Genomic DNA, 16,213 nt, shown 5'->3' with positions numbered 1-16,213 from the left:
GGACCTTAATTTGGTCCTAACTGCTCTACAGGCACCTCCTTTTCAACCTCTTAAGGAAGTTCCACTTCGAGTTTTATCACAAAAGGTGGTCTTCCTCGTGGCAATCACCTCGCTACGCAGGGTGTCTGAGCTGTCAGCGCTCTCCTGCAAACAGCTTTTCCTACTCTTCCACCAGGACAAGGTGGTTCTCCGTACAGTTCCATCCTTCCTTCCAAAGGTTGTGTCTGATTTCCACCTCAATGAGGGGGCATCTCATTACCGACCCTTTGCCCGGCTCCGGTTCATAGAGTGGAGAGGGCCCTGCATACTCTTGACCTTGCCAGGGCATTGCGTATGTGTGTGTCTAGGACTCCACCCTTCCGGAAGTCTGATTCCTTTTTTTCCTTATTCCAGAAGGCATTCGCAGGGGTTTACCGGCTTCAAAAGCTTACCCTTGCCAGGTGGATCAGGTCCACCATCCATGACGCCTACCGCCTAAACAATTCTCCTATTCCGGCCGGTATCACGGCACATTCCACACGGGCGGTAGGAGCCTCCTGGGCCATTCGACGCCAGGCTTCAGCACAACACGTGTGTAAAGCGGCCACTTGGACTAGCTTACACACGTTTACAAAACAATACAGTGTGCATACTCAGTCCTCAGTGGAAGCGAGTCTGGGTAGACGGGTACTGCAGGCGGCAGTGTCCCAAGTCTAGGGACCTGTCAGCACAATATTCGTCCATTGCTTCCCACCCAGGGACTGCTTTGGGACGTCCCAAGGTCTTGTGTCCCCCAATGAGGCGACAGAGTAAAGGAGATTTTTGTGTACTCACCGTAAAATCTCTTTCTCTTAGCCTCTAATTGGGGGACACAGCTCCCACCCTGTTGCCCTTGCGGGCTGTTATTATGTTGGGTACTCATATTGTTCCTTGAGCTGTACATAGTAGCCTTTATTTATAGGCTTGGTTATGTTGGATTTGTTATCTCCTCCTACTGCTTGGGTACAAAAACTGAGGTAAGGCGGATGCCGCCCAGGGGTGTATACTGTGGAGGAGGAGCCAGAGCCAAATCTTTTTCAGATTAAGCATAGTGTCTCCTCCTAGTGGACAGAAAGCATAACACCCAAGGTCTTGTGTCCCCCAATTAGAGGCTAAGAGAAAGAGATTTTACAGTGAGTACACAAAAATCTCCTTTTTAGTTTCATCAGACCACAGGACATGTCTCCAAAAATTTAAGTCTTTGTTCCTGTGTGCATATGCAGACATTAATCTAGCTTTTTTATATTTCTTTTGGAGTAATGACTTCTTTCTGACAGATTGGCTTTTCAGCCCATGTTGATATAGTACTCGTTTCACTGTGGATATTGCCACAATCTTACCAGTTTCCACCATCATCTTCACAAGGTCTTTTGCTTTTGCCCTTGGGTTGATATGCGCATGTCGGACCGAAGCACGTTCATCTCTGGGACACAGAATCCGTCTCCTTCCTGAGCGCTATGATGGCTGGACATTCCCATCTTGTTTGTACTTGCGGATAATTGTTTGTACAGATGAACGAGGCACCTTCAGTATCTTCAAATTGTACCCAAGGATGAGCCAGACTTGTGCAAGTCCACAATTCTCTTCCTGATATCTTGGCTTATTTTTTTTTTTTAGACTTTCCCATGATGCTACACAAAGTAGCAGTGTGTTTCAGGTGTGCATTAAAATACATCCACAGGTATGTGTCTAGTTAACTCAGATGTTGCCAAAAAAGGTTCCAAGCACATGACATCATCATATGAGCAGTCCAGAATTGTTTAACCCCTTTGCGACATGGCGATTGCATGCGGGTGTCTGCTGTATGTGACAGCTGATACCCCGCAGCAACGCCCACAATCGGTGCTAGCACCAATCGTGGGCATTTAACCCCTCTGATGCCGCTGTCAGTATTGACAGCAGCATAGAGAAGCATCGCGCAGGGATCGCGTTGTTCTGATGGTCTCCATGGAGACCCTCGGCACCAAGATGGCTGCAGGGTCCTGCAGGGAAGGTGGCTTGTGAGAGCCTGCTGAGAGCAGGCGCTAGCATGCCTCCTTCCCTGCCTGTCAGATCATGATCTGATACTCTGCAATGCAGAGTGTCAGATCAGCGATCTGATATAATATAGTAATGTCTCATACTGGGACGATACTGGGAGTATTCAGCCCCATATCATTCAGGGTATCACTATAGGGTCCACTTGGGGCCTGTCCTTGTTTGGACAGGAGCAATACTGGGGCACGACAGGGAGTGTAGCAAATTATTACATACCGCTTATGTCTCTCTCCCCATATATATTTCCGTTTCTCTTGTTTGGATCCATCTCCTGGCAAGGTACTTCCGGAAGGAGGCCGGGATCTTTTGTCAACAATGGTGAGACCAAGCCATTTTTTAATGAGCACTGGTTTGCACGAGCACTTTATTTGGTTTGGTTGTGGTATTTGTCTTTTTAATAATTGATTAAAGGTTATGTTTTAATATTTGGGGACCCCTCCAGGCTATATTCGACAATGTAATAAGGTAAAAAAAATAAATTATGAAGTGTAAAAATATTTTTTTTAAGAATCCCTAAAGGAAAAAAAAAAAGAAATAAATATTTTTCCAATAAATATATTTATTTATGTAAACAAAAAAAATAAAAGTACACATTTGGTATCACCGTGTCCGTTAAGACCCGCTCTATAAAACTGTCCCACTAGTTAACCCCTTTAGTGAACACCGTAAAAAAATAAAAAACGAGGCAAAAAACTATGCTTTATCATATCGCCGAACAAAAAGTGCAATAAAACGTGATCAAAAAGACGGATGTGAATAAAAATGGTACCGCTGAAAACGTCATCTTCCCGTCAAAAAAACAAGCCTCCATATAGCTCCATCAGCTGAAAAACTGAGTTATAGCTCTCAGAATAAAGCGATGCAAAAATAATTATTTTTATATAAAAGTTTTATTGTGTAAAAGCACCAAAAAAAAAAGTATCAGTGAGGTATCGCTGTAATCGTACTGACCCGAAGGATAAAGCTCACATGACTTTGTCTGCCTACCAAAATATGAAAAAATTATTGCTGTCAAAATATTGTGGCACAAAACCTAGTTTTCACAATAAAAAGCGTCTTTTAGTGTGCGACAGCAGCCAAACATAAAAGCCCGATATAAACCTGGTATTGCTGTAATCTCACCGACCCGAAGAATAAAGTCGCCTAATCATTTATACCGCACGAGGAACGGCTCTAAAAATAAAACCAATTCTTCACATGCTGTTGATTTTTTTCATTCTGCATCTCAAAGATTGCAGTAAGGCTCGGCGCACATTTATACTGCGTTCTGCGCTGAGCGCTTACAGCGGGGTTTCTGTGTAAATCTCTGAAATACGTGATTCAGACAGAACCTCTGGCTGAAGATTCCCTATAATCGGGCAGATGGAGACAGTGCGGATGCCATAGGACCTGTGAGCCAGCGGTGTCCGTCTTTTTAGGATCACATAAAAGTGCCGTGGCCACAGTTTTGTGCACTTCTGAAAAGGACACGGAGGAACAGAGGCCAAATGGAGTCCAGAGTAACTCTGCTGCCTCATTATAGTGAATGGATCCCTCGGGGGTTTCATCAGAATCACTCAGAGATTTAGCTGGAAACTCCAAAGTAAGTGGTCAGTGTAGAGCGCCGGAAAAATGTGATCCCAAACGTTATGTAAAATGTTCCCAATAAAAGCTTCCACTCAATCCACAAAAAAGCAAGTCCCCATTCAGATCTGTCATCTGTTAACGGAAATATAGGGGATGTCCTCCTTACTGGTAGTACAAGTACAAAGGCTCTGGAAAAGCGAATTGGCTCCTCACCCACCAAAAGAAATTCAGGAAATTCTCCTCTCCCAAATCCAAATGCCCCTCTCCCTTCTGAGCCCCAGTGAGCCTAAACAACATTTAGCGTCCACATGTTTGGCATTTCTGTAGTGATGAGAGCCCAGCTAATTAATAGGTGCATGCCTCCAGAAGCATGAGCTGGGCATAATGTACTGGTCACTACAACGGCAGTTTGCAATTTTCATTCAGCAACATCCACTGCTGCTTATTTCTGGAAAACGCCCATGGAGTCAAAATTACCACTAGATCTGTACATAAATTCCCAAAGGATTATAATGTCCAAAATGGGGTCACTCGAGGGGGATTGTGCTTTTCTAGCCCTTAGGGGCTCTTTATATAGAATCCTCAAACTATTCTAGCAAAATCTGCGCTCCATGAGGCAAATAGTGTTCCGTCCCTAAGGAGTCACTCTGTATGGCAGCGTATTACTGTACAGCCACAGACGGGGTATTTCTACATTCAGCAGAAATTGTGGGACAAATTCTGATGCCATTTTTGTGAAAATGTAAAACTTGGGGCTAACACACAATCTTTGTGGTAAAAATGTAAATGATACATTATCCAACGATATAAAGGTCTGTGACACACCTGTGGTGTCAATATAATCCCTGCACACCTAGATGAATTCATTGAGAGGTTTAATTGGTAAAGTGGGGTCACTTATGGGGGGTTCTGCTGTTCTGGCACCTCAGGAGCTCTGTCAATGTAACATGGCACCCTCAAACAAGTGCAGCAACGTCTGCACTGTAATATGGCGCTACTTCCCTTCTGAGCTATGCACTGTGCCTCAAAAGTAGTTTTCGACCACACATGGGGTACTGGTGAACTCAGGAGAAATTGTACAACAAACTTTGGAGCCCGTTTTCTCCTTTTGCCCTTGTGAAAATACAAAATTTGTAGCTAAAAAAGATTTATGTGGAAATTTTTTTTATTTTCACGGCTTAACGTTATAAACTTCTGTGAAGCACTTGGAAGGTTCAAGGTGCTCATTACACATCTATATAAGGTCCCAAAGTGGTCTAGTTTCCAAACTGGTGTCACTTGATGGGGTTTTCCACTGTTTAGGCACATCAGGGGATCTCCAAATACAACATGGCATCTGCTAATTATTCCATCAAATTTAAATGCAACATGGCATCTGCTAATTATTCCATCAAATTTTGCAATCAAAATGTCAAGTGGCGCTCCTTCCCTTCTAAGCCCTGCTGTGCACCCAAACAGTAGTATTCCCCCACATATGGGGTATTGGCGTATTCAGGAGAAATTGTACAAAAAATTGTATGGAGCAATTTCTCCTGTTAACCTTGCAAAAGTTAAAAAAAAAATTAGGTCTAAAGGAAAATTTTTGTGAAAGAAAAGTAAATATTTATTTTTTCCTTCCACGTTCTAAAAGTTCCTGTGAAGCACCTAAAAGGTTAATAAACGTCTTGAATGTGGTTTTGAGCACCTTGAGGGGTGCAGTTTTTAGAATGGTTTCATTTTTGGGTATTTTTTGTCATATAGGCCCCTCAAAGTCACTTCAAGTGTTAGGTGGTCCCTAAAAAAAAAATGGTTTTGCAAATTTTGTTGGAAAAATTAGAAATTGCTGGTCAAATTTTAACCCTTATAACTTCCTAATAAAACTAAAATTGTTTCCAAAATTGTGCTGATGTAAAGTAGACCTGTGGGAAATGTTATTTATTAACTATTTTGTGTGGTATGACTCTCTGACTTAAGGGCATAAAAATTAAATGTTTGAAAATTGCGAAATTTTAAACATTTTCATCAAATTTCCGTAGTTTTTTCACAAATAAACGCAAGTCATAGCAAATAAATTTTACCAATATCATAAAGTACAATATGTCACGAGAAAACATTCTCAGAATCATCAACATCCGTTGAAGTGTTCCAGAGTTATGAATTGTAAAAACTGTCCTGATCATCGAGGTGAAAACAGGCGAAGGTGTTAAAGGCATAGTAATCTTAGTGTATGTAAACTTTTGACTTTGCAGTAAGTACCATATATACTCGAGTATAAGCCAAGGAACCTAATTTTGCCATGGACAACTGGGTAAGCTTATTGACTCGAGTATAAGCCGGGTATGCATTGTCCCTTCATCCCTATCCTGATATGTGTGGCTTCCCCCGTTGCTGTCTTGCTATGCGTGGCTCACCCGTCCAGTCGTTGTATGTATTGGCTCCCCTAGTCCCGTGTTGTCTGCGTGACTCCCCCCCCCCCTCCTTTCCTGGCATGCATGCTTCAAAAAAAAAAAAAGCAAAATAAAAAAACCCATCCTATTCACCCTCCTTCAGCGTGCCGTTGCAGGCGCAGCACCTCGTTGTTGCCGGCTTCCAGCAGCGCTTCCTGTGCTGAGCGATCATGTGGCACCGCTAATTAAGGTATGAATATGTGCTCCACGCCTCTGGGTGTGGAGAAGCGTGCATATTCATTACCATAGTGAGCAGTACTACAGTTGTGACCAAAAGTATTGACACCCCTGTAATTTGGTCAGATAATACTCAGTTTCTTCCTGAAAATTATTGCAAACACAAATTTTTTGTTATTATTATCTTCATTTAATTTGTCTTAAATGAAAAAAACCAAAAAGAATTGTCCTAAAGCCAAATTGGATATAATTCCACACCAAACATAAAAAAGAGGGTGGACAAAAGTATTGGCATTGTTCGAAAAATCATGTGATGCTTCTCTAATTTGTGTAATTAACAGCACCTGTAACTTACCTGTGGCACCTAACAGGTGTTGGCAATAACTAAATCACACTTGCAGCCAGTTGACATGGATTAAAGTTGACTCAACCTCTGTCCTGTGTCCTTGTGTGTACCACATTGAGCATGGACAAAAGAAAGAAGACCAAAGAACTGTCTGAGGACTTGAGAAACCAAATTGTGAGGAAGCATGAGCAATCTCAAGGCTACAAGTCCATCTCCAAAGACCTGAATGTTCCTGTGTCTACCGTGCGCACAGTGTCATCGAGAAGTTTAAAGCCCATGGCACTGTGGCTAACCTCCCTAGATGTGGATGGAAAAGAAAAATTGACAAGAGATTTCTACCAAGATTGTGTGGTTGTTGGATAAAGAACCTCGACTAACATCCAAACAAGTTCAAGCTGCCCTGCAGTCCGAGGGTACAACAGTGTCAACCCGTACTATCCGTCGGCATCTGAATGAAAAGGGACTGTATGGTAGGAGACCCCACTTCTTACCCCGAGACATAAAAATGCCAGGCTGGAGTTTGCCAAAACTTACCTGAAAAAGCCTAAAACGTTTTGGAAGAATGTTCTCTAGTCAAATGAGACAAAAGTAGAGCTTTTTGGGCAAAGGCATCAACATAGAGTTTACAGGAGAAAAAAAGAGGCATTCAAAGAAAAGAACACGGTCCCTACAGTCAAACATGGCGGAGGTTCCCTGATGTTTTGGGGTTGCTTTGCTGCCTCTGGCACTGGACTGCTTGACCGTGTGCATGGCATTATGAAGTCTGAAGACTGGGTCTCCCTCAGAGGTCATGGGTCTTCCAGCAGGACAATGACCCAAAACACTTCAAAAAGCACTAGAAAATGGTTTGAGAGAAAGCACTGGAGACTTCTAAGGTGGCCATCAATGAGTCCAGACCTGAATCCCATAGAACACCTGTGGAGAGATCTAAAAATAGCAGTTTGGAGAAGGCACTCTTCTAATATCAGGGACCTGGAGCAGTTTGCCAAAGAAGAATGGTCTAAAATTCCATCAGAGCATTGTAAGAAACTCATTGATGGTTACCGGAAGCGGTTTGTCGCAGTTATTTTGGCTAAAGGTTGTGCAACCAAGTATTAGGCTGAGAGTGCCAATACTTTTGTCTGGCCCATTTTTGGAGTTTTGTGTGAAATGATCAATGTTTTGCTTCATTCTCTTTTGTGTTTTTTCATTTAAGACAAATTAAATGAAGATAATAATACCAAAGAATTTGTGATTGCAATCATTTTCAGGAAGAAACTGAGTATTATCTGACAAAATTGCAAGGGTGTCAATTCTTTAGGCCACAACTGTACGTGATCGCTCAGCACAGGAAGAGCTGCCGGCGCCGGGAACAACGGAGATGCAGCGCCAGTGACGGCGCGTGGAGGGTGAGTATCAGTCTTCTGGAAGCCGACGGCCGCATCTGTCACTGCTATAAGAGAAATGAATATTCATTTCTCTTTAGCAGCGGCACAGTTACAATCGCAGCTGCCGGCTCCCCCTCCCCCTGCCGGCTTTATGGACAATGACTCATGTGTATAAGTCGAGGGGGTGCTGGAAATCTCGGCTTATACACGAATACTGTAATTAGAAATGCCTTAAAACATTTTCTCTCTCTCAATATTCTGGCATTTGCCAAATAATAATAATTATGGTAATACTAAATGACCTAAAACAGGAAAGGTTTATTCTGATTTCATGTCAGATATTGAGGAAAGCATGCATATGTGTCTTTTTATGTAATGTAAGTTAACTTCTGGTTTCAACTGTATATGTAAATGAGCTGTTCCAGGCTACGGGCCGAGCACTGATCTGCATGAGACTCTGCCTCCAGAGCTTATTTTATATGAAGGAGAGTTACCAGTGTGATGTGTATGACTGACTCTCCTGATGTCTCTGCAGAGCTGTGTGTTATTATACCTGCCACATCTGCAGGTTCCTCTCAGCTCCAGCTTCCAGCTCACAAGCACACAGGGATGCAGTATTATTGCAAAGAGATCAAAAAATGTGTTTGCAAGAAGTGAAAGTTCAGTTCTCCTGTTCTGTGTTACTTACATGTCTCACACTGGTAACTTCCCCTGTTATTTTAAGAAAATAAAAGCCCTGTATTCAGATTCTCATGCAGATCAGCGTCCGGCTTGTAGCCTGGAACAGCTCATTTACATAGAAAAAAAACGTGGATTTCTCTGGAATAAAACCTCAGATCGCAGCTATCAAGGTGTCATTTTGTTCAGCTTCCTATAACCTACATGCCAATATAGATGGTTTATGAGGTTTGATCCTACTGACAGATTCTTTTTAAAAGACCTGACAGTAGTTCCATGCTGCCCGAAGCATGGCCACCTTAAATCACACAATGGCTGAGTTATTATACCTGTGTATGTTTTACTCGGAGACGCATATCAGTTAAAATCATAACTGACTGAAATGTCTCTCCAATGTGAGAACATAGGGAGAGAACCGATAGCATAGAAAAGAAAAAAATATCTTCAGTTTGTCGTAGACAGCTAAAGCAAAACCGTGAGCTTCCAATTATGGACACTGCACAGACAAAGTTTTTGTGTCGGTAACAAGCAAAGAAGATCCAAGTAAAGTGCAGATGTCCAACATCTCATCCAAATGTATTGGTGTAAAGTTCCCATGGCCTACACTGATGGCAGCTAGAATCTACTGTTAGGTTCCCGTCCGGTTAAGTTAAACTAACCAGACAGCTTACAATGCTGAATCTGCTTATATAATTTATTTTAATTTATTTTGTGAATGACTTGCTTTTACTATATGAACGGGGTTTATAAAAACCTAAAGAGTTTGTGTGAATCGTTACTGCTTTTGATTTTAATTGATAACCCATATCATTTGTATTTTTAGTGAGAAGCAATGACAGCGGAATACAGTTTAGTGCAGATGGCAGCCGGGAGCTCCTATCATCTGCAGTGTCTTCCAACAGTTTATATGATGCAGGTTAGTGTCACTCTGTTAATGCTTTATACATTGGGTATGGAAAGTATTCAGACCCCTTTACATTTTTCACTCTTTGTTTCATTACATCCATTTCGTAAATTCACAAAAGTTCATTTTTTTTCTCATTAATGTACACTCTGCACCCCATCTTGACTGAAAAAAAACAGAAATGTAGAAATTTTTGCAAATTTATTAAAAATGAAAACCTGAAATGCCACATGGTAATAAGTATTCAGACCCTTTGCTTAAACACTCATGTTTAAGTCACATGCTCTCTATTTCCCTGTGATCCTCCTCGAGATGGTTCTACTCCTTCATTGGAGTCAAGCTGTGTTTAATTAAACTGATAGGACTTGATTTGTAAAGGCACACACCTGTCTATATCAGACCTCACAGCTCACAGTGCATGTCAGACCAAATGAGAATCATGAGGTCAAAGGAACTGGCCAAAGAGCTTAGAGACAGAATTGTGGCAAGGCACAGATCTGGCCAAGGTTACAAAAGAATTTCTGCAGGACTCAAGGTTCCTAAGAGCACAGTGGCCTCCATAATCCTTAAATCGAAGAAGTTTGGGACCACCAGAAGTCTTCCTAGAATATTCATTTCTCTTTAGCAGCAGCACAGGCTTTGGCCACAGCCACTGGCTCCTGCCTCTGTCACCCGCTGCTCCCTCTCCTCCGCCGTCTTTTTCGGCCAATTAACTCTTGTAAAAAACAAGGGGGGGGGGAGGGCGTTTTCAGCACACAAAAAATGTGCTGAAAAACAGCTTATACACAAGTATATACGGTAGTTAATCTTTTAGACAATAAAAAGCAGTAAGTTAGAAACTAGACTGTTATTTTTTCGTAAAGACAGTTCTTCCTTTTCCCATATTCCAGAGCTGGAAAAGAAAAATGAAAAGAGGGATTCTGCCGTGTTTCCAGACACTCCAAGCACTAAAGCGATCCCAGGGCTGCAGCTGTACCGCGCAGCTTTTCAGCAAAACCTTCCTGCAATGTCCGAGGCTTTGGCTCATGGAGCAGAAGTCAACTGGAATAACAAAAAAGAAAACAATGCTACACCTCTAATAAAGGCCGTACATGGGGTAAGTAAATAGATTATAGTTTACAAGCTTGGATCTGCTTAGACTGGAATGAAATTGTAATGTTTTTTATTGTTTGACCACCACATCGCACTAATACGGCTTTCCCTGTTCTTTAATTTTTCATTTTTATGTTAATAAGTATTTTGTTAATTTCAATCTCAGCAGGTTTTTTTGCCGCTTCCCACAAACTATTTATATTTACATGTAGCTCTTTCAAAGATTCAAGTGCATAGAAATATCAGAAATACCTTTTATATGGCCTGTCCGTTTCCTTGTTTCTGATTGATATGTAGATATCAAGCCTCTGTCACTCCAGCTCTATTCCCTGTCCAGCACCTCATTCTGCTTGACTGACAGCCTTATACTGTGACTTCAAGCAAAGGAGCCGTCAGTCAAGCAGGAAGAGGCAGCGCTGGGCAAGAAATAGAGCCGGAGTGACCGAGTCTTCGGATTTTCACCAGTCCTTCCGCATCGTTTGTATATCATTTCAAACGCTGATTTTTCAGTAACCGGAACATACTGGCCATGTAAAGTATTGCTTGATGTGTATTTGTAGCTGCTACATACCCATATAAATAGTTTTGAGGGTGAAAACATCCTGACAGATTCCCTTTAAATTTTTTCTCATAAAATGTCGTCTTCTTAGGGATCTCTAGTGACCTGCGAGTTTCTTCTCCAAAATGGGGCCAATGTTAACCATCGTGATGTTAAAGGAAGGGGACCATTACATCATGCAACTGTGCTTGGTCACACAGGGTGAGGAGCAGAGCTATATCTTTGGGGTCACCTCTTTGAAATGTTTCATGCTTTTAATTCAAATTATCCAATATTGTAACCTAGGATGACATGAACCGTGACTTTCTCATAGCCTGCATGGCCACCAAAATGTCATTCTCCCCACTCTTCCTCACCAGGCCGTTTAGCTAAATATTATCTTCTGTCTATCAGAACGTCACTGTAAATTCTGAATTTCGTTACTGTAGAATTATTGGTACATACATTTACTACTTAACCCATTCCTGACGTGTACATCACATGTGGGGTCTCATTACATGCACTGTGCTAAGTAGGGTAGCTAGAAGGTAGTTAAAATGTACAATGTGTCGCAGTACAGAATTATTTCAGTATATTGTTCCTTTCACCCCCCCATCAGCGCTCTATGGGGATTTATTAAAGAAAAAAAAACATGCAAAAAAGTAAAACTAATAGACAAACACAGAAAATCATAACAATGAAAAATTCCCCCTCTTAACCGATTTTTTTTAAAAAAAAAACAAATGTATTGAATATCACCACATCCATAAAAGTCAGAATGGTGAACTCCGTTGGACAAAAAAATGAGACTAACAGAATTGCCTTTTTTTTTTTTTTCGTTATCATGCCTTCCAATAAAAATAGAATAAAAAGTGATCAAAACTTCATATGTGCCTAAAAATTGTACCAGTAAAAACTACAGGTGCTTTAACAAAAAAAAAAAAAACTCGATCAAAAGAGGAGATGAAAAGTGCTGGGTTTTCGAATATGATGACACAAAATCTGCTCTGAAAACAAAACCCAAACAAGAACACTGGAATTTTTTTTTTTGTTGTTTTTTTTTTATCCATTTCTACCAGACAAAGATTCTTTGTTTCCACTTTTTAAGTACAGTGTATTGGTGAACCGAATGCTGTCATTCATAACTGCAAATCGTCCCACTGAAAATGTATCTGCGGTAGTACAATGCGGCTGGAGCGGTCTAGTAATGTATATTGACATGATAGTTGGGGCAGCTATTTCTAATACTGTGTGAAGGAAATGAATTTTAAAACATGTGAATCCATAGCGAAAGTTAGGGCAAAATTTGCTACGGTCCTCCTCAGAGTAACCTTATATGCTCTTGTAGCCACAAGCAACAGTACTTTCGATTTTTCACGCAAATGATAAATTGGGCCAATAATCTTTTTGCTCTAAAGAGGTGACTGATTATATATATATATATATATATATATATATATATATATATATATATATATACACTCACTGGCCACTTTATTAGGTACACCTGTCCAACTGTGTGTTAAGACTTAATTTCTAATCAGCCAATCACATGGCGGCAACTCAGTGCATTTAGGCATGTAGACATGGTCAAGACAATCTCCTGCAGTTCAAACCGAGCATCAGTATGGGGAAGAAAGGTGATTTGAGTGCCTTTGAACGTGGCATGATTGTTGGTGCCAGAAGGGCTGGTCTGAGTATTTCAGAAACTGCTGATCTACTGGGATTTTCACGCACAACCATCTCTAGGGTTTACAGAGAATGGTCCGAAAAAGAAAAAAAATCCAGTGAGCGGCAGTTCTGTGGCCGGAAATGCCTTGTTGATGCCAGAGGTCAGAGGAGAATGGGCATACTGGTTCGAGCTGATAGAAAGGCAACAGTGACTCAAATTGCCACCCGTTACAACCAAGGTAGGCAGAAGAGCATCTCTGAACGCACAGTGCGTCGAACTTTGAGGCAGATGGGCTACAGCAGCAGAAGACCACACTGGGTACCACTCCTCTCAGCTAAGAACAGGAAACTGAGGCTACAATTTGCACAAGCTCATCGAAATTGGACAGTAGAAGATTGGAAAACGTTGCCTGGTCTGATGAGTCTCGATTTCTGCTGCGACATTCGGATGGTAGGGTCAGAATTTGGCGTAAACAACATGAAAGCATGGATCCATCCTGCCTTGTATCAACGGTTCAGGCTGGTGGTGGTGGTGTCATGGTGTGGGGAATTTTTTCTTGGCACTCTTTGGGCCCCTTGGTACCAATTGAGCATCGTTGCAACGCCACAGCCTACCTGAGTATTGTTGCTGACCATGTCCATCCCTTTATGACCACAATGTACCCAACATCTGATGGCTACTTTCAGCAGGATAATGCGCCATGTCATAAAGCTCGAATCATCTCAGATTGGTTTCTTGAACATGACAATGAGTTCACTGTACTCAAATGGCCTCCTCAGTCACCAGATCTCAATCCAATAGAGCATCTTTGGGATGTGGTGGAACGGGAGATTCGCATCAGGGATGTGCAGCCGACAAATCTGCGCCAACTGTGTGATGCCATCATGTCAATATGGTCCAAAATCTCTGAGGAATGCTTCCAGCACCTTGTTGAATCTCTGCCACGAAGAATTGAGGCAGTTCTGAAGGCAAAAGGGGGTCCAACCCTTTACTAGCATGGTGTACCTAATAAAGTGGCCAGTGAGTGTATGTGTATGTATATATATATATATATATATATATATATATATATATATATATATATATATATATATATATATATATATATATATATATATATATATATATGTATGTATATATATATATATATATATATATATATATATGCGCGCTATGAACCTGCTCTACACCTGGGTGGTGGAGAGCATTTTTATTGGTATATGGTCTCCCATCCTGGTATGTGCTGCCCCCTCCTATCCTGGTATGCATGGTACCCCTCATCCCTATCCTGCTATGCATGCTCCCCCCCCCCCAATCCTGGTATGCATGGCATCCCATTCCTCATCCTGGTATGCATGGTCCCCCCTCATCCCTATCGTAGGATGTATAGTACTCCCTCACCCGCCAGTCTTGGTATGTATGGTCCCCCTCATCCCCCAATCCTGGTATGCATGGTCCCCCCTCATCCCTATGGTAGGATGTATAGTACTCCCTCATCCGCCAGTCTTGGTATGCATGGTCCCCTCATCCCCAATCCTGGTATACATGGCACCCCTTACCTCCCAATTCTGGTATGCATGGTACCCCTCACCCCCCTACCTGGTATGCATGGTACCCCTCAGGCTGTGTGCACACGCTGCGGATTTTGCTGCGGTTCCGCAGCGGTTTTGGCCGCTGCGGACCCGCAGCAGTTTCTTCTGCGGTGTACAGTACCATGATTCCTTATGGGAATCGAAAACCGCAATGCAGATGGTGCGGAATTTTCCGCGCGGATTATCTGCGGTTTTCAATCCGCAGAAAGAATTGACATGTCAATTCTTTCTGCGGATTCTCCTGTGGTTTGCCATCTCCTCTATTGAGGAGATGAAAAACCGCAGGGCAAAACCGCAGAGCAATCCGCAGGTAAAACCGCAGGTATTTTGACCTGCGGTTTCACCTGCGGATTTTATAAAATCCGCGCGGATGAATCCGCACCTAATCCGCAGCGTGTGCACACAGCCTCACCCCCCAATCCTGGTATGCATGGTACCCCTCACCCCCCAATCCTGGTATGCATGGTACCCCTCACCCCCCAATCCTGGTATGCATGGTACCCCTCACCCCCCAATCCTGGTATGCATGGTACCCCTCATCCCCCAATCCTGGTATGCATGGCCCCCTCACCCCCCAATTCTGGTATGCATGGTCCTCTCACCCCTCCATTCCTGGTATGCATGGTCCTCTCACCCCCCATCCTGGTATGCATGGTCCCCTCACCCCAGTATCCTGGTATGCATGGTCCTCTCACCTCCCTATCCTGGTATGCATGGTCCTCTCACCCCCGTTTCCTGGTATGCATGGTCCTCTCACCCCCGTTTCCTGGTATGCATGGTCCTCTCACCCCCCCTTTCCTGGTATGCATGGTCCTCTCACCCACCTATCCTGGTATGCATGGTCCCCTCACCCCCCAATCCTGGTATGCATGGTACCCCTCACCCCCAGTCCTGGTATACATGGCACCCATTATCTCCCTATTCTGGTATGCATGGTTCTCTCACCCCCCATCCTGGTATGCATGGTCCCCTCACCCCAGTATCCTGGTATGCATGGTCCTCTCACCCCCCTATCCTTTTGTGCATGGTCCTCTCACCCCCCAATCCTGGTATTGCATGGTCCTCTCGCCCCCCCCAACCCTGGTATGCATGGTCCCCTCACCCCCCAATCCTGGTATGCATGGCACCCCTCACCCCCCCCCCCAAACCTGGTATGCATGGTCCTCTCACCCCCCCAAACCTGGTATGCATGGTCCTCTCACCCCCAAACCTAGTATGCATGGTCCCCTCACCCCCCCAATCCTGGTATGCATGGTCCTCTCACCTCCCAACCCTGGTATGCATGGTACCCCTCACCCCCCAATGCTGGTATGCATGTTCCTCTCACCCCCCAATCCTGGTATGCATGGTACCCCTCACCCCCCCAATTCTGGTATGCATGATCCTCTCACCCCCATCCTGGAATGCATGGTCCCCTCACCCTCCAATTCTGGTATGCATGGTCCTCTCACTCCCCATCCTGGTATGCATGGTACCCCTCATCCCCTATCCTGGTATACATGGCACCCCTCATCCCCCAATCCTTGTATGCATGGTCCCCCCCATCTCTATCGTAGGATGTATAGTTCTCCCTCACCCGCCAATCTTGGTATGCATGGTCCCCTCATCCCCAATCTTGGTATACATGGCACCCCTTACCTCCCAATTCTGGTATGCATGGTACCCCTCACCCCCCTACCTGGTATGCATGGTACCCCTCACCCCCCAATCCTGGTATGCATGGTACCCCTCATCCCCCAATCTGCGCAGTCTATAAAGGCTTCATACAGAGTGACACTCCCAGCGTTATAGGGGGTAAGG

General features: G+C 43.3%; 1 protein-coding gene across 1 annotated transcript in view; it reads left to right on the top strand.

Moving 5' to 3' along the window:
• The window catches only part of ACAP2 (ArfGAP with coiled-coil, ankyrin repeat and PH domains 2), a 182,906-nt gene that overhangs the window by 133,156 nt on the left and 33,537 nt on the right, over window positions 1–16,213 (top strand). Inside the window, exons 18-20 of the mRNA XM_073578696.1 lie at window positions 9,439–9,531; window positions 10,410–10,615; window positions 11,262–11,371. Coding sequence (XP_073434797.1) covers window positions 9,439–9,531; window positions 10,410–10,615; window positions 11,262–11,371 — 409 coding nt within the window. The remainder of the gene's footprint in view (window positions 1–9,438; window positions 9,532–10,409; window positions 10,616–11,261; window positions 11,372–16,213) is intronic.

This window comes from Dendrobates tinctorius, unplaced genomic scaffold (genome assembly GCF_039654945.1).
Source record: "Dendrobates tinctorius isolate UK_male_01 unplaced genomic scaffold, ASM3965494v1 ptg000060l, whole genome shotgun sequence".
NCBI classification, from domain to species: Eukaryota; Metazoa; Chordata; class Amphibia; order Anura; family Dendrobatidae; genus Dendrobates; species Dendrobates tinctorius.
This window is presented reverse-complemented; position numbering and strand designations above follow the sequence as displayed.